The 23,882-nt window shown below is 33.9% G+C and overlaps 1 protein-coding gene across 3 annotated transcripts in view; it reads right to left on the reverse strand.

Annotated features, from left to right (window-relative positions):
- The window catches only part of CEP83 (centrosomal protein 83), an 80,847-nt gene that overhangs the window by 31,978 nt on the left and 24,987 nt on the right, over nt 1-23,882 (reverse strand). For 2 of the 3 annotated variants that reach the window (XM_079142825.1, XM_079142823.1), the window contains exons 4-8: nt 22,774-22,905; nt 12,309-12,423; nt 11,730-11,804; nt 10,762-10,906; nt 10,499-10,648 (exon numbers count right to left, since the gene is read on the reverse strand). In XM_079142825.1, the coding sequence (XP_078998951.1) occupies nt 10,499-10,648; nt 10,762-10,906; nt 11,730-11,804; nt 12,309-12,423; nt 22,774-22,905 (617 nt within the window). The remainder of the gene's footprint in view (nt 1-10,498; nt 10,649-10,761; nt 10,907-11,729; nt 11,805-12,308; nt 12,424-22,773; nt 22,906-23,882) is intronic. The other variant, XM_079142824.1, reaches the window with a different exon arrangement.

Raw genomic sequence — 23,882 nt, forward strand, 5'->3', positions numbered from 1 at the left:
CTTTTAACTGACACAAGTAAGCAAAAAGACAAGACAGAAAGTGGGAGAAAATAAATGTAAATTCTCTGTCCAACAAAGGGCTCAACACACAGAAGTTGTTACAACTCAGTAAGATAACTTTTCAATTTAAAAAAAAGAGGGATAAAATATTTTAAGAACTTCATAAAAGTGGCCTTATGTAAACACATGAAAAGATATTCAACATTACTAGATTGTTAAAGGTCCGATCTTAAGTGCCCCTCAAAAGCTCATGTATTAAATGAAGGCTTGGTCTCCAGCTGATGGCAATATCAAAAGGTGCTGGAAACACCCCCCAATCAGAAGGTGGGGTCCAGTTGGACGAAGTACTACACTGGGGGTACACTGGGTACCCTGACTTCTTTCTCTATCTCTGCTTCCTGGTTGCCAAGGAGAGCAGCTTTACTCTGCTGTGCATTCCCCACCATGACGTTCTGCTTCACCACAGGCCAGCAGCAACAAGGCCAAATAACTATGGACTGAATGTCTAAAACCATGAACCAAAACACACCTTTCCTCCTTACAAGATGATAATCTCAGCTATTTGTCACAATACCAGAAAGCTAGCACACACACTAGACATCAGAGAATATTAAGGCCACAGTGACATAGCACTACACATTCATTTCAATTATTAAGCTTAAAAAGACTGACAATAACAAGTATCAGTAATGATTTGAAACAAACAGAACTTCCAGATATTACTACTGGGAATGAAAAATAGTACAAGCATTTTGGAAAGTAGTGTTGCTATATGTTAAAAAAATCAAACATATATTCAGCATATGACTCAGCAATCCCAATCCTAGGTATTTAATCAGGAGAAATAAAAGCTATGTCCAAAGATTTATACATGAATGTTCACAGTGCATTATTCATTAATAGTCCTGAACCCAAAACAATGCAAACATCTGTCTCTCAGAGCAAACTGTATTATATTCATACAATGCAATGCTAATCAGCAATTTAAAAAGTAAAGAACTACTATCACATACAACACGGATAAATCAGTGGTTGCCTAGGGCTGGGTATCAGGAAAAGAGGTCTAGTACAAAGAGATGTGGAAACTTTTAGGGTGATGGCACCATGTTATTTTTATTACGGTGATGTCTATACAATTGTGCACAATTGCTAAAATTCATCAAGACATTATTTAAATGAATAAGCTTTATTATTTAAATGATATACATTAAACAAATAAAAGTAAAAACATTTTCATGGCAAAAAAAGTTGTAAGGTAAAAGCAGAAATTAATGAGGTAGAAAACTGGAAAACAGTTGACCTAATTAATATATCAAAATTCTAATTTAAAAAATATACTGGGGGGCTGGGATTGTAGCTCAGAGGTAGAGCACTTGCCTAGCACGTGTGAGGCCATGGATTCGATCCTCAGCACAACATAAAATAAATAAAATAAAAAGGTATTGTGACTATAAACAACTAAAAAAAATTTTTTTTTTAAATACACTGAGATTAGGTACACAGCTAAGTGGTAGAGTGCTTGGCTTATGCATGAGATCCTTGGTTTAATCCCCAACATGGAAGAAAAACAAAATACTTTAAGTTTTAAAACGGTTAATATGGCAAATTTTGGTATGTATGATTTACAACATCCACACACATACACATATCACAATAAAAAATGTACAATCCCAGCAGCTCAGAAGGCTGAGGCAGGATTGCGAGTTCAAAGCCAGCCTCAGCAACTTAGTGAGGCCCTAAGTAACTCAGCAAGACTCTATCTCTAAATAAAATATATTTTAAAAAAGGGCTGGGGATGTAGCTCAGTGGTTGAGCACATCTGGTTCAGTCCCCAGTAATCAAAAAAAAAAAAGTACAAAGCATTAGCTGACTTGATCAAGGAAGAAATACATATACACAAAATAAGAAATAAAGTGAAAATAAGTACTAAAGCAGAACAATTTTAAAAATATTTGCAGACCTCTCTGTAAATAAACTTGAAAACTACACAAAATGAATAAAAATTTCTTATGAAAATAGATTATTAAAATTATCACATTAGCGCTTAAACTAAATTTCTGTAGAAGAAATATATAAATGTACCAAAGAACTAACCTAGAAAAAGGCACTGAACTTAATTAAATGGTTTCACAGGGTACCTCAACCAAATTTCTAAAATCTAGGTAGTCCTACTACACTGTATTTGTCCAGAGAATAACACTGGTGCCTAGGCTGGATAAAGGCATTACCAATCAAAAATAAATACACATACATATACACATATACATAAACATATATAGAGAGAAAGAGTGAAAGAGAGAGACCAATTACCTAAAGCATTAACGAACAGAATTATACCACCATCTTAAAGAAACAAAAATGAGAAATAAAGATCAAGAATTGTTCATTCTAGAAATTAAGATTGGTTCAATATTAGGAAATTCATTAATACACTATTTTAATAAATCAAAGAGGGGGAAGATGATTATATCCAGAGATGTTTAAATTCGTGCCTAATAAAAAAACACGTGAAAACAAAAACTGATGAATACTTACTTAAATAATAAAATACACACATACTTCAATTCTAAAGCTAGTACCTTAATCAATGAAGAAGTAGTAGAGATATTTCCACTAAGACCAGGAACAAGGCAAATGTACCTACCATCTCCCATCTTACTAAATATTGTACTGGAGGGACTTGCCAGAGCAATCAGACAAGCCAATTAAAAGCATAAGAACTAGTAAAGTGAAATTATCTCTATTTATAGATGATATGATAGTATACCACGGAAATCCTAGGTAACTCATAATAAAAAGAATTCACACAAGAACAGAAGTTAGTAGGATATAAAATTAACCTATGAAAATTGATAGACTTCATAAACAATAACCAACTGGAAGACAAAATGAAAGATTAAAAAAAGCCACACTTAAAATAGCAACAAAGATTAAATACTTAGGAAAAAAATTTACAAGAAATATGGCAAAACTACAAGAACGTTTTAAAGCTCTTTTGTAAAAGTCCAAAAGGAAATTTCTTGGATAGAATAACTTGGCAATAGAAAGATGGCATTCTGAAGTTAGTTTAGTAAAATAAGGCAGAGGATTTTGGAAAGATGGTGGAATGGGAAACACTACTACTCTGTCTTCTCACCTGGATAACAACTGCACTAACTATCTGTCTGATATATAACTGCTTTGGAAATCTAGAGTCTATTGAAGGCTTGCAACTTCCAGGGGAAGACTTAGACTGTAAATTGTGGTTAATTTCAGTAGGTTTCAACTCTTACCACAGTACAACTACCATTCCACATCCCTAGTCTCATGGCAGGCAGCATGCACACAGCTTGGGAGCCAGGGTAGGCAAAAAGTACTGCTATCCTCCAAACACTGGGAAGCTGTGCTCTGTTCACTGGCTACTTCTGATCCAAGAGTCAGGCAGCTATTGTTTTTGCAATCCACCCCCACTTCCTCCAAAGCAAATGCCAATTCCCTCCTCCTCTGATTGAAATGACTTCCAGGGAATTTAAAGGGCCATTAACCATCCCTCCTGCCTATTCACTTTATTTTTCCTTCCACTTTTGGGACTCATGTATTAAAAACTAGGACATTCCATAGCAGCTACACATTGGGAGAATATTAGGAAGTGACCTCATATCTAGGCAAAGGCTCAGAGAAGATCTGAGAAACTGTAAGTTAACACCTCAAGCTGGAAGAAGAATCAAGCTTGAAGGTGGTGGTGGTAGTGGTGGTAGTAGAGGAGGAGAAGAGTAGTAAACAGATCTAAGTGACCTGAGAATACCATCAAGCCATTCAATATATTACCTGTGGGAGTTCCATAAAGAGGCAAAGGGAATATTTTAAGAAATAATGACCCAGAGGTTCCCAAATTTGCTTAAAGACATGAATGTAAACACACAAGAAGTTTTTTTAACTGTCAGTATGATGATATGAAAAAGATCTATACTAGCAGTCAAACAGAGTGGCACATGCCTATAATCCCAGTGACTTAGAAGGCTGAGGCAGGAGGATGGCAAGTTCAAGACCAGCCTGAGCAACTTTATAAAAACATAAAAGGACTGAGGATGTGTAGTTCAGTGGTAAAGTGCTTCTAGGTTCACTCCCCAGTACTGCATTCCCTCAACCCTGAGGGGAGAAAAAAAACAACTATACCAGAACATATTATAATCAAACTTCTGAAAACCAAAACCAAAAAATATCTTGAATGTAGCTTAAAGGAAACATTTGCTACATACAAAGGATACTCAATAAGATTATCAGCAAATTTCTTATCAAAAAATTTGGAGACCAGAGTCAGGATTGGTGATGCACATCTGCATAGCTACTCAGAAGGCTGAGGTGGGAGGACCACAAGTTCAAGGTCAGCTTGGGCAACTCAGTGAGACCCAGTCTCAAAACAAAAAGTGCAGGGAGGGACTGGGGTTGTGGCTCAAGTGGCTGAGCGCTTGCCTAGCCTCTGTGAGGCACTGGGTTCGATTCTCAGCACCACATATAAATAAATGAATAAAATAAAGGTTTAAAAAAAAAAAGTGCAGGGATGTACCTACGTGGCAGAGTGCTTGTCTAGCATTTATTAGGCCCTGGGTTTGATGCCCTGTATGGTAAAACAAAAACAAACTTTGGAGGTTAGAGGGCAGTATACAGATATATTTGAAGTGTAAAACAAAAGACATTTTCAACCAAAAACCCTCTACCTGGCACAAGAGTTCCTTAAAAATGAGAAATTAAAATATTTCAGGTAAATAAGAACTGGGAGCTTTTACCCAGATCTATACCTACAAGAAATGTTTGAGAGTATCCAACAGAGCAAAATGCTATGAAAAAATAAATATCTCAGTAAAAGGAGAGACACAGGTAATTATAAAACCTAACATTACTGCAACAACAGTTTGTAACTCCACTTAATATTTTCTACATGATTTAAGAGACTAATATATTTTAAAAGTCTAAAAACCAGTATTATCTTAAGATTAAAACTCAACCTTTTATTGATGTGGAAGTAACATCAATTCTACTAAAAATTTTCCAAAAAGTTAAAAAGGGAGGAAAATTTCTATAATGTATTATCCTAATAACAAAATCAAAGACTAGTCTCTCAGAGATACAAACCAGTATCTCTTATGAACACTGGTACAAAAAACTTCAACAAAATACAAGTTAAGTCTAGAAGTATATAGAAATATTATACACCATGAAGAAGTTCGATTTATTCCTAAAATGCAAGGATGATTCAAAACATGAAAAGCAATCAATTAACAGAATGAAAAAGAAAAAAATCACATTATTGTTTCTATTGATATAGAAAAGGCATCTGTCAAAATTCAATTCATTTTCATGGTAAAATCATTCAATAAACTAGGAATAAAAGGAAACCACTCCAACATAATGAAGTCATATATGATAAACAGTGAACATCATATACTTAATGGTGAGAGAAGGAAAGTTTTTTTCTCCAAGATTCAGAACACACAAGGATGCTGGCTTTTGTCACTTCTATTTGACATTGAACTGGAAGTTCCAGCCAGAGAAATTAGGCAAGAAAAAGGCATTCAAATTACAAAGCAAAAAGGAAAATTATCTCTGTTCACAGATATGAACTTATCTAAGAGCCCACACAAAAATAACTATTAAAACTAATAGATGAATTCAGCAAAGTACTTAGATACAAAGTTGACGTACAAAAATCAACTGTACTTCTACATACTAATAAGTGATCTAAAAAAGGAAATTAACAAGTCCATTTACAAAAGTATCAAAAAGAATAAAACATTTAAGGAAGTGAAAGACTTGTACAGAGCAAGCTATTAAAACACTATGAAAACAAAGCAATAAACAAACATATTTCATGGTCATGGATGGTAGATACACTATTGTAGACATTTTAATACTACCCAATGATCTACAGAATCAATGAATCCCTATCACAATTTCACTGACACTTTTTGCAGAAATTGAAAAACCCATCGCAAAATTCACATGGAATCTCAACAAAGATTCCGATGGCAAAACAATCTGGAAGTAAGACAATAAAACTAAAGGACTCACACTTTCTAACTTCAAAACTCACTACAAAGCCACAGTGATCAAAATAGTGTGGTACTAACATCAAGACAGACATCAGAACAAGGGAGGAATACAGAAAGACCACAAATAAATTCCCCATGTATACACAGAAGATTTTTGACAAGGGTGCAAAAAGGATTCAATTGAGAAAGGGCAAGTTGTTTTTATAAGAGTTGAGATAACTGGATATCCACTAGTAGAAGAATTAAGTTGGGCCCTTACCTTATACCAATTAGAAAAATTAACTCAAAAGGATGAAAGACCTAAATATAATAGTTAAAACTATAAAACTCTAGGGGAAAAAAAAACACAGGGGAAAAGATATATGACATTGAATTTGGCAATAACTTCTGGGATGTGAAGCTGAAGGCATAAGCCTCAAAAGAAAGAATACACAACTGGAACTTCTTGAAAATTAAAAGGAGAGCAAGCAAGCATCAAAAGATACTTATCAACATAATAAAAAAGGGCAGTCTCAGAATGAAAGAAAATATTTGCAAATCATATATGTGATAAGAGATTAATATCCAGAATACAGAGAACTCCTAAAACTAAACAACAAAAGTCAAACTAAAAAATGGGCAAAAGACTTGAACAAATTTCCCAAAGATATACAAATGGCTACTAAGCACACGGAAAGACGCAAATCAAAACTACAATGAGATACCATTAATACCTATTAGAATGGTTACTATTAAAAATGTTTTGGTGAGGGTGTGGAGAAATTGGAATCCTTATGCACTGTTGGTGGAAAAGTAAATAGTACAACCACCATAGAAAACAATATGGCTAAGCCAAGTGCACTGGCATACACCTGTAATCATACTTACTCAGGAGGGGGAGGCAGGAGGATAGCAGATTTGAGGCCAGCTCAGGCAATTTAGCGGACCCTGTTCAGATAACATAACATAATGGGCTGGAGATAGAGCTCAGAGACACTGTTTCTGGGTTTAATCCCCAGCACCAAAAGAAAATAAAACAGAACAGAATATGGCACAGTTTAACTGTTCCTCAAAACTTTAAAAACAGAATTACTATATAATTCAGCAATTCCTCTTCTGGGTATGTATTCAAAATTAAGTGAATACAAGGTGTCAATGAGATGTGAGATGTTTGCACACCCATGTTCATGGAAGCATTATTCATAATAGCTAAAAATGTAGAAGTAAACGAAGTATCTATCCATGGATGAATAAATGGATAAGTCCATACATGCATTGGAATATTATTCTGTCTTAAAAAGAAAATTCTAAAACATGCTACAAATGAATGAACACTGAATATCATGCTAAGTGAAATAAATCGTCCACAAAGACAAATACAATATGATTCCACTTATATGAGTACTAGAGTACACAAAATCATAGTCATAAAATAGAACAGTGATTGACAAGAGTTGAGAGCACAGGGGAATAAAGAATGTTGTTTAAGGGATACAAAATTTCAGTTTTATGAGATTGAAAAGAGTTCTGAAGATGGATGGTGATGGTTACACATTTTGAACACATTCAATACAGCTAAATTGTACACTTAAAGATGATAAAATTTTGTTTCATGTGTTTTAGCATAACCAAAAAATTGAAAAAAAAAATTCCAATAAAATTATCAACAAACTAAGCTAGACACTGACATTGAAGAACATATGGAAAACCAAATGTGCAAAACTACCGAGGAAAACACAAAAAAGTAGCCCAACCAGACATTACAACATACTCTAAAGTCTCTTTCATCTTATTTCAAAAGATTGTGGTAGTGGTGCATGAACGGACAACCAGACCTGTGAAACAACACAGAAAGTCCAGACATATATCCAAGTATATGTGTAGAGAAGATGATAAATGCATCAAGAATCATTTGAATAAATAACAATTTTTAATAAAAACATGGGACACTGTTTACCCATTTAGAAAAAAATAAAATTAAATCCATACCTCATAGAATACATAAGAATTCACCCCAGAGAGACCAAAGATCTAAGCATAAAAAAAGTAGGTTGGTATATGGCTCAGTGTAGAACAATTGCCCACCATGCATGAGGTCTTAGGTTTGATCCCCAGCACAACAAACACCAAAAGCAGAATCCATACTAGCACAAAAAACATGAATTCCTCTTTAACTTCAGTGGAGGCAGAAACTATGACAAAATCCAGCAGCAACAAATAATAATTGTGATTATGTAATAAAAATTTTTTCATGGTAACAAATATAAACAAAGTTAAATGACAACTGACACACTGTAAGAAAATATTTGCTGCCAATTACCAATATACAAAGTACTCTTGAAAGGCAAAGGAAAGAAGACCAAAGATACCAACAGGCAATAGGGAATAACTTGAATGGACAAGACACACACAGAAAGGTGATTAAAACAGCCCTTCAATATGAAAAGTTGTTCAACCTCAATTATGAGAAATGAACTAAACTACACTGAGATACAAAGTGGCATAATATCCTTGAACACAGAATTACCACAAAGCAAGTTCCAGGATATACTGATAAGAAAGAAGGAGAAACAAAATGTATACATCTGTCATTTGTGAGGGGAAAGGATAAATCAGAAACTAGTGAGATTAATTACTGGGGAGTATGATACTTAAGAAAATTCGAGAGAACAGAAATAGAGTAAAATGAATGCAAGAACAGGATTTTTTAAAAGTCTAGTAGTAGTAGTAGTAGTAGTATTCTGCCCTTTAGAACCATGCTGATGTTTCACAAAGTAAAATGTATTAATAAACTAGAATGAGGTAGGGGCTCAAAACAGAAACAAATGAACCTATTTTGTAAGTGACTAACACAACCACAGTCAAAGAGGGTTTGGTAAGAAAACTTTTAAAATGTACTCTGACTCACTCTAAGTACATTTTGGTACACTCAAAGGCTAAAGAACTGTACACGCATTAGTTAAGAGGTTTCTTTTTCATAGAGTTATGAATTAGCAATTTCAAAGCTACTTTATGCAACATACCCCAGGACTGAGGAAATAAGTAAATATATTATGAATAACAACAGGGTTTTACCAAAGAAGTTACAAATATGAAGAAAGTATAGAAAAAACTCCATGGTGTTGTGGTAGTATTGGAAATATCAATGTAAATTCATGATTATTAATATATATATATGGAAAAATAAAGAAATGGATATAAATGTGACTTATGAATACATAAATAAATCTCCTCACTTACTGAAAGGGCCTAGAAGCAATGTTTCTCTAGTACCAATAAGCACTCATTAAATTAGCTGAGATTTCATTTTCCTATGCCATTCTCTAATAAAAAAGAACCTTAGAGAAACAGCTACTAACAGGGCTGGGGAAAGTAAAGCAAAAGGGAAGCCTAGAATATCCCTTGATAACAGACAATAAGGAGAACCTAAAAAAAATGGGATTATATCAAAAGGACATAGAATTAAACTTGAAAGAGTCTCCATTTGTCAAATCTCAAACATTGGAACAGTGATTATATAACTCATAGATAAGAAACTGTTAGTCCATTCTTGTATAGATACAGTATTTAGAGAAGGGAAAGCTCTTCCTTTCAGAATTTCAACTAATAAATGTAGAAAGAATGATGAAAATAAATAGGAAAATCACAAATTAGCAGATGTTAGAGTAACATTAGAATTATCAGTGGATGGCTGGGGTTGTGGCTCAGTGGTAGAGCACTCACATAGCATGCATGAGGCCCTGGGTTCAATCCTCAGGACCACATGAAAATAAAATAAAGGTATTGTGTCCACCTACAACTAAAACAAAAAAATATTTTAAAAAGTCATCAGTGGATGCTAAAATTAATAGAAGAATGTTTGATGAGAAAGTATGATGAAAATATTTAAATAGTCTCAAAAAATTATATGGAAAATCTTACAACTATATATTAGAGAAGAAAAACACACTAATTTTATAGAAGAAGAATCTGACAGACACTATGTTAACCACGTGGTCAAGTTGAACATAATCAGTTAGGGAGACAAATTAAAAACTTCCTGATACATGCACTGAGGATACACTGACTTTGGTGCAATTCTGGTTTAAAATGCATAACCTGAAATTTTCATAAAGAATGTATTACAAACCCAAATTGAGAGACACTCTATAAAAAAACTAACAGGCACTCTACAAAAGTGTTAATGTGTTCCAAATTAAAAAGCAACTATATAAAAGCAATGTATGGAATGATTCTGGACCAGATAAAGGACATGAAGGAGTAACTGGTAAAATTTTAATAAGGCCAACATTTTTGATAATACTAACACCTGATTTCTGGATTATATTGTTAATTTATTTTGATTCCTGTATCATGGTTATATAAGATGTTAATATTTGGAGAACCAAGATGAAGTGTATATGGGAATGCTCTGGGCCACTTTTACCTCATTTTGTTACCTCTGAAACTATTTCAAAATTAAAAATTAAAAATACACATGTATACGTAACCTGATACTCTGCAGTTCCCTTCTGGCTGATTCTTCTGCCATCTGTGATGCCCGCAATTTCTCTTCACACTGATCCTTTTCAGATTGCCTCCAGACATCATGTTCCACTTTCATTTTCTCCAAATCTGCTAATCTGTTCTCAAGTTCTAGCCTAAAACAACAGATGATAATTATGTTACAAGAACTACAATAAAGATGATGCTACAGTAAAATGTTTCCATGTGCAAAGAGATTTAATACAAACTAAGGTAATTAAGCACTTACTTTTCACCTTGTAATACCACAAGTTTTTGATAACCTTCCTCCTTGGCAGCTTGTACTTTACGTATTAACTCACGATCCTTTTCAGCTAACAGCACTTTGTGGTATTCAACAGCTGATTTGAGGATTTCATTGTCTGACTGTAATCCTATTATTTTTCAAAGAGAAAAATATGCCATAGTTCATATTTCTATGATGAAAAATCACAATTAACAGCAAGCCTTCGTGAATAAAAGAATTAGTGAGTCTCACTGAATATATATTCTCAAAGATCCTAAAACCACTGATAAACTTCCTAAAACTAAGAATGCAACAGACTAAAACTCAGAGTTAATTTCTCTCCTATTACTTCATTTAACACATACATACATACCAAAAAAAAAAAGAAACTTTCCAAAGGGTTATGAACATTTATTCATTTGAATCCTGAGAGCTTAGAAATATCAACCTGTATGATATCCAAAGAGGCTTGGTTACTGCACCTCTGAAGGACTTCTGCAAACTAACTCTAAAACAGAATCATAACAAAATGGCTAAAAACAGAGTGAATAAAAGTCACTAAGTCCTTCAAAACCTAAGATTACTGCAGAACTGCTAGATTTCTAGGAGAAAGATAAATGACAAGGAAACGTTCAAGTTTTTCCAATGAATTACAAACTCGTTCTCATGATGAATACACAACTATTTGCAGATGGAATAACTAAAGTAAATTCATATCTAATTCAAAGTAAAACCAGAATGCAGCACTCAATCTCGAAATCTAAATTTCTAAGAAAATTTAGTTTAAATGAAGAACTTTATTAGTCAAAATTACACAGAAATAAATAATGAGAACAGTCATTCAACATAAGCTCCATCTGAAATTACAGACCAACTCCAGCACAGTCACAGCCCAAGGGAAGCATATTTGAAAAATTTTAAGAAAATTAGAAGCTGGGGCTGGGGTTGTAGCTCAGTGGTAGAGCACTTGCCTAGCACGTGTGAGACACTGGGTTCAATCCTTAGCACCATGTAAAAATAAATAAAGGTATTGTGTCCATCTACAACTAAAAAAGAAAAAAGAAAATTAGACGCCATACAAATTCTGAGAAATCCTGATGAGTAACTGAATACCAAGATGGAGCTTAAGAATAAGACTACTAGGCTTCAATAACTGACCTATAGGGTTGGTGTTTTTAAAAAAAATTTTTTTTTTAAAAATCCAGGACTAGAACTCCCCTCCTTATGTCTTCAGATTTATAATATCCTAAGACAAATAAGATTATGACTAAATAGATTTAAAATTATAAACCCAGGAAGGATAGAATCCCATTTTCAAAGTTTTATTTAGTTTACATATTAATCAAATACCTTATTCAAACATATGGTTGATTTTTTTTTTTAAAGATAGGTCAAAGAATGAACATTCAATGCACATGCAAAAACTTTTCATATGTATTAAAATTCAATTAATCTGAGAACCTGGAAATAAAAATTACGGTTTATCTATATTAATAATTAGAGTTTATATCTGAAAATACTAGTAAAAAGCATGGGGAATCATATATTACCATCCAGTTCACTTTGAATCTTATTCTTTTCTCTTTCTAGCTCACTTTTAGCTCTTGCTGCCTCCAGTTTGATGTCTGTTATTTCTAGTTTGTTTGAATGTTTAAGTTCTTTTACCTGTTGATAATTAGAAACTAAAGTTATTATTGGTCATTTCATTGCCATTCAGTACTCACCAAAAAGCAAGTGAAAATGAAAATAAAAAAATTTGGCAGCAGATTATAGAGTACAAGTACCTTCCGGGAAGAAAGATATTCCATACCTGAGCAGTATTTGTCATAAGGAGATAAGAACACAACACTGTCTTTCCTAATGAAAGTGAGGCATTTCTTTAGAAGTATGTGGGTGGGGTCACCCGAATGTAAATCAGGACGTGTGCATTAAATGGCTCAACAATATAAATCAAACTTCCTTTTAAAAAGAATTAGGAGGGCTGGGGTTTGTGATTCAGGGATAGAGTGCTTGTCTAGCATGTGTGAGGCACTGGGTTCGATTCTCAGAACTGAAGATAATTAAAATGACAACCAAAAAAGTGTTAAAAAGTATTAGGGACAAATAAGGCCTTCTAGGAAGAAGGAACAGAATATAAAATGTTAAATAGGTATGATATCATGTGGTTTTACTCTAAAAACAATACATGCCAAGCAATAAGGTAGACAGGTTATTTGTGAGTTACAGGGAATAAACTTTACATGTTATACAAAAGGGCTATTTATCTTGTTATCTATTGAAGGCAGCACAAGTAACTTTGTTTTAGAACTTTAATTGCAAAATGTGCTGGACTGAAAAACTGAAGGTAAACAAGAAGCAAGAAACTGATAAGGGGGAGGAAAAAACAATTCAATTTGGTGACTAAATAGTGGGCAGAAATGAGTATAAATCATACAAATCTACTACAATCCTTTATTATCAAAACTTTTTTTTTTCTTTTTTGTTTCTTTCTTATTTGTGTGGGGGATCAAACTCAGGGCCTCATGTATGCTAGGCAAGTGTTCTATCTTGGTCCCAAGGGATATCCTCAAGGGCTCTAGCCCCAGCCCCCAAAATCTAAATATTTTAAAGCCTCAACTCAATATGAATAATTGTTGACACTTTCTATATAATTAGCCCATCACAATTAATTTCTCGGACTTTGTGAAGTTATTCCTTTTCCAAGTTAAATGGTCCTAGTTCGCAAGTATTCATTCATTCAACAAATCTTTTATTATACACCTGTTTTGTTTAGAAGCTGGAGTACAACAGCCAACAATAAATCTTTCGCTTTCCAATCATATGCACTGTTAACATTTTCCGTAGCCTTTATTTCTAAAATTAGGTATAATGGTGTCAGAATTTAACACAGATATAAAATTTAGATAAATCAATATTCTAACATTATACTAACGTATAAAACTATGGAATCAAAGTAGAAAACTACAAATACATAAAAGTCAAATATATAAAATGTGAGATGGTAGGAAAAGGAGGGTCAAGGATAATTTACTTATGAGCCCAATAAAACTCTACAACAAGAAGTTGGGAATGAGACAAAATCTGAAAGAGGTTCTAGAGTCACAGAGGAAAGAATGAGAAACAGAGATATCTTTCCTGGAAGAAGTTCCATCTATAAAAGGTCCTGAAACTACTCAAAGGAACAGGTTCCACACAAAATCCACACCTGAAGAAAACAAACAAAAACCAAGTATCACACTGCCTCCATACTACTTCATATCACAAATTAGCTTGTATGCTTTCTTGTTTCTATTAGTGCATTACAGTTATACTTAATACAAGTAGGGAATATATTTTGCTCCACTTAAACCCAGTACTTCCCAATTCTTTCCCCTCCTCTATCCCCATTCCCTTCCTCTATTTTATACTAGTCTTCCTTCTATTTATTTAGTCTTTTTTAAATTAGTGTTTTATAAGCCCGGCACAGTGGCACACTCCTGTAACCCCAGGGGCTCAGGAAGCTAAGGCAGGAGGATCCAGAGTTCAAAGTCAGTCTCTGCAATGGCGAGGTGCTAAGCAACTCAGTGAGACACTGTCTCTAAATAAAATGCCAAAAGAGAAGTGAGAGGGGTGGGGGGGGGAGGAAAAAAATAACGGAATGAATCAAACATCATTACTCTATGTAAATATATGAATATGCAAATGGTATGCTGTTACTCCATGTACCAACTGAAACAACATGTATCCCATTTGTTTACAATAAAAATAAATTAAAAATAATGAGATAAATAAATAAATAAAATGCCAAAAAGGGCTGGTGATGTGGCTCAGTGGTCAAATGCCCCCGAGTTCAATCCCCAGTACCAATAAATAAAAAAATAAAATATTGTTTTAAAGACATAAAGGTTAAACTCATTATAGTATATTCATACATATGCATAGCATAATTTGGCCAATTTCACTTCACAATTTCTTTCATTTTCTGTCCCTCACTCCCCTTTACTCCCCTTCCTTTGATCCAGTAAACTCCCTTCTATTTTCATGGGATTCCCCACCTCTCCTTCCCCGCCTTATTTTGGACTAGTTTCTGCTTACGAGAGAAAACATTTGATGTTGGAATTTCTGAGTCTAGTTTATTTTACTTAGCATGATATTCTCCAGTTTCATTCATTCACCAGCAAATGCCGTAATTTCATTCTTCTTAATGGCTCAGTAAAACTCCATTGTGTATATATACCATACTTTCATTATGGGTTGGTTCCTTAACTTGGCTATTCTGAGGTACACTGCTAGAAACAAATGATGTACCTGTATCATGATAGCATGCTGATTTTAGTTCTTTTGAATAAATACTGAGAAATGGGATGGCTGGGTGATATGGGGGTTCTATTCTTTCTTAAGGTATCTCCATACTGCTTTCTGGAGCGGTTATATCAATTCGTATGATGTTCATGAGTGTACCTATTCTCCCCACATCTTCACCAGTATTTATTATAATTTGTATTCTTGATGATTGCTATTTTGATTGGAGATAAAATCTTGGTGTAGATTTGATTTGCATTTCCCTGATTGCTAGAGATGCTGAACATTTTTCGTGTATTTGTTGGCCATTTATATTTCTTCTTTGAGAAGTGTCTGCTTATTTTGCCCATTTATTAACCGGGTTATTTGGTTTTTTGGTATTAAGTTTTTAAAATTCTTTATATATTCTGGGCATTAATCCCCTGTTGGAGGAGCAGCTGGCAAAGATCTTCTCCCACTTTGTAGGCTCTCTCTTCATGCTCGTTTCCTCTGTAGTACAGAAGCTTTTAAATTTGATACTGTCCCACTTTTTGATTCTCAGTTTTAATTCCTGCACTTTAGGGGTTTTGTTAAGGAAGTCAGTGACTGCACGAATATGTTGGAGTGTTGAGTCTGTTTTATAGTAGTTGCAAAGATTTCTATTATCATCACGGTTCAATTTGGGTAGGTCATATATATCTAGAAATTTGTCCATATCTTCTAGATTTTTCCAGTTATTGGAGTATACATTTTCAAAATAGTTTCTAATGATCCTTTGGATTTCAGAAGTGTGGTGATATCTCCTTCATCATTTCTATTTTTTCTTTTGGTTAGTTTGTCTAAGGGTTTATCAATCTTATCTTTCTGAAGAACCAACTCTTTGTTACACTGATCCTTTATTCTCAATTTCATTATTTTCAACTTTGATCTTATTTTCTCTCTTCTATAGATTTTGGAATTAGTTTGTAGTTCTTTTTCGAGGGTCTTCAGGTGTAACACCAGATTATGAATCTGGATCTTTCTATTTTTCCAATGTAGGAACTCAAGACTATAAACTTTCCACTTAGAACTTCCTTCCCAGAGATTTTGATACACTGCATCTCTATTCTCATTTTGTCAGGGGACAGACAGATGAGGATGGTGGGAACACAAGGTTAAGAAAATAATTCTATAAAATGGGCCCATTGTGCTGACCCCCACAAGCTTTCTTTGCCAAAAAGCAATTTACCTGCAGCCCACCTGGCCTAAAAGGACAGGATAGATCACATTCCTCAGCAAACTACCCATAATCTGCAAGGAAATAAAGGCAGGAACTAATGCTGATAAGAGGAACTCAAGTTACTTTGAAGAGAGAGACACTTGTGATCTTTTCACAGACTGAAGATGAGGATAATTCCCCCTAATCACAAAACCTGTAAAAATGATTAAGAATTCAATTAGAATCAATCAGCATGGGTCAAGGTGACACGGAGTTGCCATGGTAGTGGAGACCTCCAAGTCTGATGTCACCTTGCTGTCAATAAAAAGTCAAGAGGTGGACCTAGGCAGAATACTCTCTGAAATCCCCAACAAAACTAAAGTGCAGGAGAGGTACATTGTTCCGCTCCTTTGAGAGGACCCACTTTCTCCCTTGACTGTGTCCCCTTTTCCCTTTTCCTATCCTTTCAATAAACTCATTCCTGTTACTCTGAGTGACATGTCTGAAACCTGACTTGGTCGCAAGAATCAGGGTTGAAAGGGGCTTTCCACTGCCTCAGTTTCTCCAAAGGCCCCAGCCCTATAACAATTTGTTTCTAAGAATTTATTTCTCCTCTGATTTCTTTCTATGATCCATTCCTCATTCAAAATTGTATTATGTGAGCTGGGGTTGTAAACTCAGTGATAGAACACTGGCCTAGCACGTGTGAGGCACTGGGTTCAATCCTCAGCAACACATAAAAATTAACAGGATAAAGGTATTGTGTTCATCTACAACTAAAGATACTTTTTAAAAGTGTATTATATAATCTCCTGGTGTTAAAATGGTGTTTTTATCATACTGAGTTCTAATTTCATTCCATTATGATCTGATGGGAGGCAAGAAATTACCTCTTCTTTTGTATTTGCTAAGACTTACTTTGTGCCCTAAAATACGGTCTAAATTCCATGTGTTTCTGAGAAGAAAGTGAACTCAGTTGTCAGTGGGTGAATTATTCAACAGATAACTGTTTGGTCCACTTGAGTAATAGTATTTTTTAGTTCTTAAATCTTTAGTTTTTGTCTGGATGACCTAACTAATTGTGAGCGGTGTGTTGAAGTCACCCAGTGTTATGATTTGGTTGTGAGGTGTCCCCCAAAAGCTCATATGTGAGACAATGCAGAAAGGTTCAGAAAAATGACTGTTAAGTCTTAATCCAATCAGTGAATTAATCCCTAGTGGGATTAATTGAATTGGTAGGGTGTGGCTGGAGGAGATTAGAATTGGGGCCCGGCTTTGGGATATATATATTTTGTATCTGGAGAGCCTCTCTCCCTCTCTCTCTAGTAGTACAGGCTTAGTGGTTATAAATTCTCTTAGTTTCTGCTTGTCATGGAAGGTTTTTATTTTATTTCAATTCTAAAGGGTAGTTTTACTGGACATTATAATCTTAGTTGACATGTGTTTTCTTTTAAGACTTGGTATATATTATTCCAAGCTGTCCTGGCTTTTAGGATCTGGGCTGAGAAACTGACGGAAATCCTAACCATGACCTGCTAATTTTCTCTTGTGGCTTTTAAAATTCTTATTCTATATAACAGTCATTTTAATTATAATGTGTCTTGAAAAAGATCTTTTTTGATCTTATTTATTTGGGGTCCTAAATGTCTCTTATATTTGAATTTCCATCTCATTACTAAGTCTGGAAATTTTTCTGATATTATTTCATTGAAAAGGTTGCACAACCTTTTCCTTTAGTTTGTACTTCAGTTCCTTTGTCTATGTCAATGGTTCTTAGATTTAGTCTCTGAATGTTATCCCACTGAATCACATCCCAGCCCTTTTTCACATTTTATTTAGAGACAGGGTCTCACTAAGTTGCTTAGAGCCTTGCTAAGTTGCTGAGGCTGGCTCTGAACTCTCCATCCTCCTGCCTCAGCCGCCTGAGCTACTGGGATTGCAGGCATGTACCATCACGACCAGCAGCATTTTTTCTCTATTTTCAAAATTAGGTATTTTGTCTTCAAGGCAATTTGTTTTCAAAGTCGTTTAATCTGTTTGTTTTGTTTTTGTAGTACTGGGGATTGAACCCAGGGCCTCATGCACGCTAGGTAAGTGCTCAGCTACCGAGCTACATCTCCGACCCCATTTAATCTATTGGTGATGCTTTCCACTGAAGTTTTAATTTCATATCTATTCTTTAATTTCCATAATTTGTTTGGTTCTTCTTCAGAATCTTTATCTCTATATTGAAATGATCTTTCATTTCCTGTATTTTCTAAGTTCATTCCTTACATCTTTAAAGTAAGAAACATGTTAGAATTTTTGTGTCTTCCTTATGCAGGGGCCATGATAATCTCTATAGCATTCCAATTGTAGTACATGCACTGCCAAGTAAGCACATATATTGACAAGTTTTAAATTAACATAAAATGGTTACCTGTGCTGATATCAGTTTTACATTTTTTAAAATATTTTTTTACTACCTTCATTTTATTTGTTTCTTTATGGGGTGCTGAGGATAGAACCCAGTCTACCACTGAACCACCTCTAGCCCCCAGTTTTACATTTTTAAATCTCAGTTTAAAAATGAAGCTCTTTTCTACTAAAAGCAAGTCTCATAACTACATGAAAGCAGTTATTATTAGGTTTATTAATTATATAATAAATAATTTATTATATTTATTCTAATACTTAAACTTTCTGTAATTGGTTCTTACTATGTTATAATTTTCATGGACAATTTAAATGATAAATGCTTAAAAATTAGAAAAAATACAATTACCATGAATATAAAATCACTATGACAAATGTGATTATAACTTGCTATTATATACTAACCATAAAAGGTTAAGAATGACACCACAGTTCATTATGAACCACACTGAAGCAACCTTTAATATGAGATAGAAAATTAGAGTCATCTTGTTTCATAGAGCATTTAATTCATTTCATAGTAACTTCAGGAAGAATTATGAAATAAACACCTATTTTTTATTCATTTCACCCTGAGATTTGCTGAAACAAGAAAAATTTCTCAACTAAACTTACTGAAACTGAAAGAACACTGGACAGGATGTCAGGCAACAGGATTGAGTTAACTTAGCTAATAAGCATGACCATAGGATGACCTCCTTAAAACTATCTTATTGAAGTTCTAAGGATCAAAATCCTAATGAGATAACTAGAAGCATTTGCCTCATTGAATGTGAAATATCTTTAAGGTCATCATTTCCAGGCCATGTATGTTAATACCTTTTAATCTAGGACACTGACATAATTCTGTTTTAAAATCTAACATTTACAAATTTGAATAACTTTGACAAACACACCCCAGGTGTTCTTTTGCATTGCAAACAACCATTTGCTACAACTGCAAAATGTTGATGAAAATTTCAAGTTGCAAAGAAAACTGTGACAGTCATGTTTGAAATATTATTTTAAAATTTATTCTTCCATGGAGCCTTTTTACATATAAAATTTCAAATAAAACTTGCTTTGTCTAAATTTGAAGGATGTATTTAAAACTCCATTTATATGCAAAATAATGCAAATGTAGTTTTAAAGATAGGAAACTTAGCAATATGTGTTAATAAACAAGCACAGCGAAATAAATACTACTAATACTAAACTGTTTTTCCTTCAGCAAAGAAGGAGCAATCATCTATACTCTTAACTCTACAAAGAAGGAGCAAGAGAGAAAAGTATATACACAAAAAAAGAGAAGAAAACCAGGGTCAGCACACACGTGAGCCAGGGAGCTCAGATGAAACATGCTGCAGAAAAAGTAACCCAAAAGAAAGTTAGAAGTCACTGCAGAAGTCCAGCATATCTAATGTCCTGTTGATGCACAAACGGTTTGGTATTCCAGCAGTCCAGTCTGGCTCTTGAGGTCCAAAACAATATGTTGCAAACTGGATACTCAATGTTATTTTTCAAAATTGAAAATAATTTATATAGAAATTGAAAGACAAACTTGAGAGAACTCCCTATAACCTAAATTTACTTCTCTGTTTTACCCCTATTTTTGTGCATACTTTATCATTGTAGGCATTCAGGATATAGCTGCAGAATGTATGAAGTCTACTTTTAGTTAACCAGAAAGCAATCAAATTTATTTTCTAGTAGGATCTACATAATCACAATAGGCTATAAGGATTCTTAGGGATCAGCAGAAATAATGCTTCATTTCACTCATGAGGAAATTGGATCCCAAATGATGTCAAGTAACTTGCCTAAAGTTACACAAAATTATTGATAGAGAGGAACAGAACTAGTCTATGGACTCAGAATTCTGTATTCTTTACAGTATTTTCATATTTAAGGATATCACTAGTACACAATCACTGACAGTAACATGTTGATCACCATGTACTATCTATTGTATCAAATACTATCTTTAATTTTCGTGATTATTCTGTAAGAAATAGTTGTTATCCCATTTAAGGGTGAAGCAAACCAGAAAGATAGTACATGAAGTACAGAGTGAGTCAGGATTTAAAAACACATTCATGTGATTCAAAGTCCACGAACTTTTCCATTGAACTTCATTACTTGCTCCAAAATGATGGTTTCTAATTTCTACATATATTTATATTTCAAACTATAAACTAGAAGACTATACTTGAAATTAAAATATTTAAATAACTAAAAATCTTATTTGTACAATTTTTACTTATTCTTTGTAGGTCAACTATATCTAATGATTTGAATGAAATACTGGCTATAAAACTACTTTGTAAACTGCACAGAAATTCAAACAAAAAGTAGAAGAGTCTACTAATCTGCAAATGAAGAAGAATATGTTTACCATGGGAAAAACAGTGTAGATTATCTCCCAAGGGTTGCTTCCGATCCATCTAAAATTACAATTTTAGCCTTTCAAGGCATGGAAATTCAAATTTGTCACAATTTTTTAAAAAACCAAAACACCCAAAACCTCTTAAGTTAGACTTACATTAATAAAGTACATAGAGTAATGTACAAAACGAGAATGCCAGTTTATAAGAAGAATAATGGCAACTAGAATACTGAAGTCTGAAGAACTAGTACATTCTCAGTAGACAAAATAATATGGGAAGTCAAATAGCAGCCAAAAGGTTGCTTGGTAATCAGAACAGAGAGGCTGAGATGAATAGACTATTTCATGGTCACAGGTCAAAACAGGCTGTTTATTCTTCTTAATCTTTTCAATGGGACCAGAATACTTAAAATCAGCTGACTAAAACTCCTTCTCCCCTCAGTTACATACCGTCCCCCTGGGTGTACTCAAGAGATTTGTTGGCTAATTTATAATGAATACATTATTCCTTTAAATTTATACATGTTTACCAGGCCTTTTGGTTGATAAAGCTATCTTGTTTTTTAAGGTTCTTTTACATAACTCATAACTCTGCCCTGACAGAAAATACCATAATTTCACTGAGAAACCAATCTTATTTCCAAGATCTTGGAAATACCCCAAGAGTTAGTAATAACAATTAATAATTCAGAGACTATTTGCTAGACCTTAGGCTAAGTGTTTTATTCATAATATTTCACTTAATTCTTGCCACAACTTTTTTATCATAGGTATTCTATTTTAAAGAAAAACACTCAAGTTTCAGAGAGAAAGTAGAAGAAATTTTCTTAAAAAGTCAACTAATATATCAGATGGTATTAAGAGTTATGAAGAAAAAATAAAGCAAGTTAGGAAGATAAGAGAATACGTCAAGGGAAGAAGGAAGATACACTTTTTTACAAAGTATGAGAAAGGACTCTCAAGTGATTTCTGAAGAAGGAGAGGAAGAAAGTCTGTAGATATGTGGGAGGAGACCACGCCAGGCACATAAGCACAAGGGCCCCAACAGAAGTGAGCATCTTCAAAGAAGAGTGTGAAGGCCAGTGAGGCAGAAGTAAAGTAAACAGGGAGGAAAATGGATGCTGACAGCTGTGGAAAGAGGGCAGGACCAGATCACACAGGGCTCTGTGTGGGTAGATAACCAAGGGAGCAGTGAGGAAGCCAGCATAAAAACTGAGCCCAGGGCAAGCATGGCTTGCTTGGACTGGAGCAATCACAGTGGAGGTTTAAGAACTAGTCAGATTCTGCATGTATTTGGAAGATAGAATGACAGGATAAAAATCACTTCAACACAGAAAACTATTTAAACACAAAATTTCTTTGTCATTGTGCAGCAAGATGCTTAATGAAACAGAAGCATAAGATGACTTACATCTTATGTCAAGGATATGATGAAATAAGATTAAAATCCAGAGAACAAAACTATTAAAAACAAAATTTCTAGCAGGCTCAGTGGTGCACATCTGTAAGCTCAGTTAAAACTGAGAGGTTGAGGAAGGAGAATCACAAATTCAAAGACATCATAAGTAACTTAGTAAAATCCTGTCTCAAAATTTAAAGAAAATAAATAAAAGATTGGGGGATAGAGCTCAGTGGTGGAACACATGCCTGGCATGCATGGGGTCCTAAGTTCAATCCCCAGTATAGGAAAAAGCAAACAAACAAACAAAAAAACCCCTAAATCATTATACAATCTCAGGCATTCTGAAGAGTGAAACAGAAGCAAAAGACAACTTACTTTACTGGCCAATGTATTTATTTCTCGGTCAGCTTTATGCAATTTACTGGTTAAAAAAGTATTTTGTTCATTGCTTGATTGCAGTTCTTTTTCCAAACGTTCAGCCTGTAGCTTAGCTGACTGTTTTTCAGCCTTTCATTAAAATAAAATATTTTAAAATTTGTCCACAATGTTATTATGACAAAATGAAAATCATTATTTAAAATTCATGTATAATTATACAAAAAATTGTTCAAAACCTCAAAACTAACATGTTCCAAAGTAACAAGAGTTTTCTCAAATTGGTAGAAGTGAAATAAAAGATTCTGCTGTAGGAAATATGCAACAAAAGTACCTGAATAAACAAGGTGTAAACTACTCTCAGGAGAGAAGTACCCATTTACTCTGAACACTGACATAATTTACGAACATTTTGGGGGGGTTCCAGACCACAGTGGTTATGAAAAAAAGCATATTAGAAAGTAAAAGAAAAAGATCACTGACAGTATTAAGATGTGAAAATTGAAAATTCAAAATCAGAGTTTTTTGTTTTTTGTTTTTTGTTTTAAAGAGAAAGGAAGGGACAAGAGTAAAAATCCTGAGCTAATCTGAACCTTCTGAGGTATGGGCAAAAAAATTCTTGACCTCATCACATAATTAAGGTTCTTGAAGTTTATAAACTGTCAAAAATTTTCTGGTTAGAAATATTCAAAGTACTCTCATATTAAGAAGGGAAAACTAAAAGATTTTAAAATTATTTCTATTTAAAAAAATGAAAATGTTTTGGCATTTAAAGGATAAGCACTGGCCTTAAAACATATCATTTCATAGGTGTGCTAAATATGGCAAGGACTGTGGTCAACAAATAATTCAGAAAAAAAAATTTTATTTAAACACAAAATGATACTTTCTGGGCACAATGACAGCCAAAAAAAGCTGAAGTAATAAATGTTTGTCATGTGCTCATTTTCATTTCATCTGACAAATGATAAAATTAAACACAGGTTCTTCTGAAAATGTCACCAACGAACCATTCATCTTTTGTCATCATTCAACTTGCTCTGAAAATACTCGTTTCATTGATGACCTCAGGAAAAGTTTCACATTGGGACTATCTACTATATTCAAAT

Source organism: Sciurus vulgaris (assembly GCF_902686455.1).
Source record: "Sciurus vulgaris genome assembly, chromosome: 5".
NCBI lineage: Eukaryota > Metazoa > Chordata > Mammalia > Rodentia > Sciuridae > Sciurus > Sciurus vulgaris.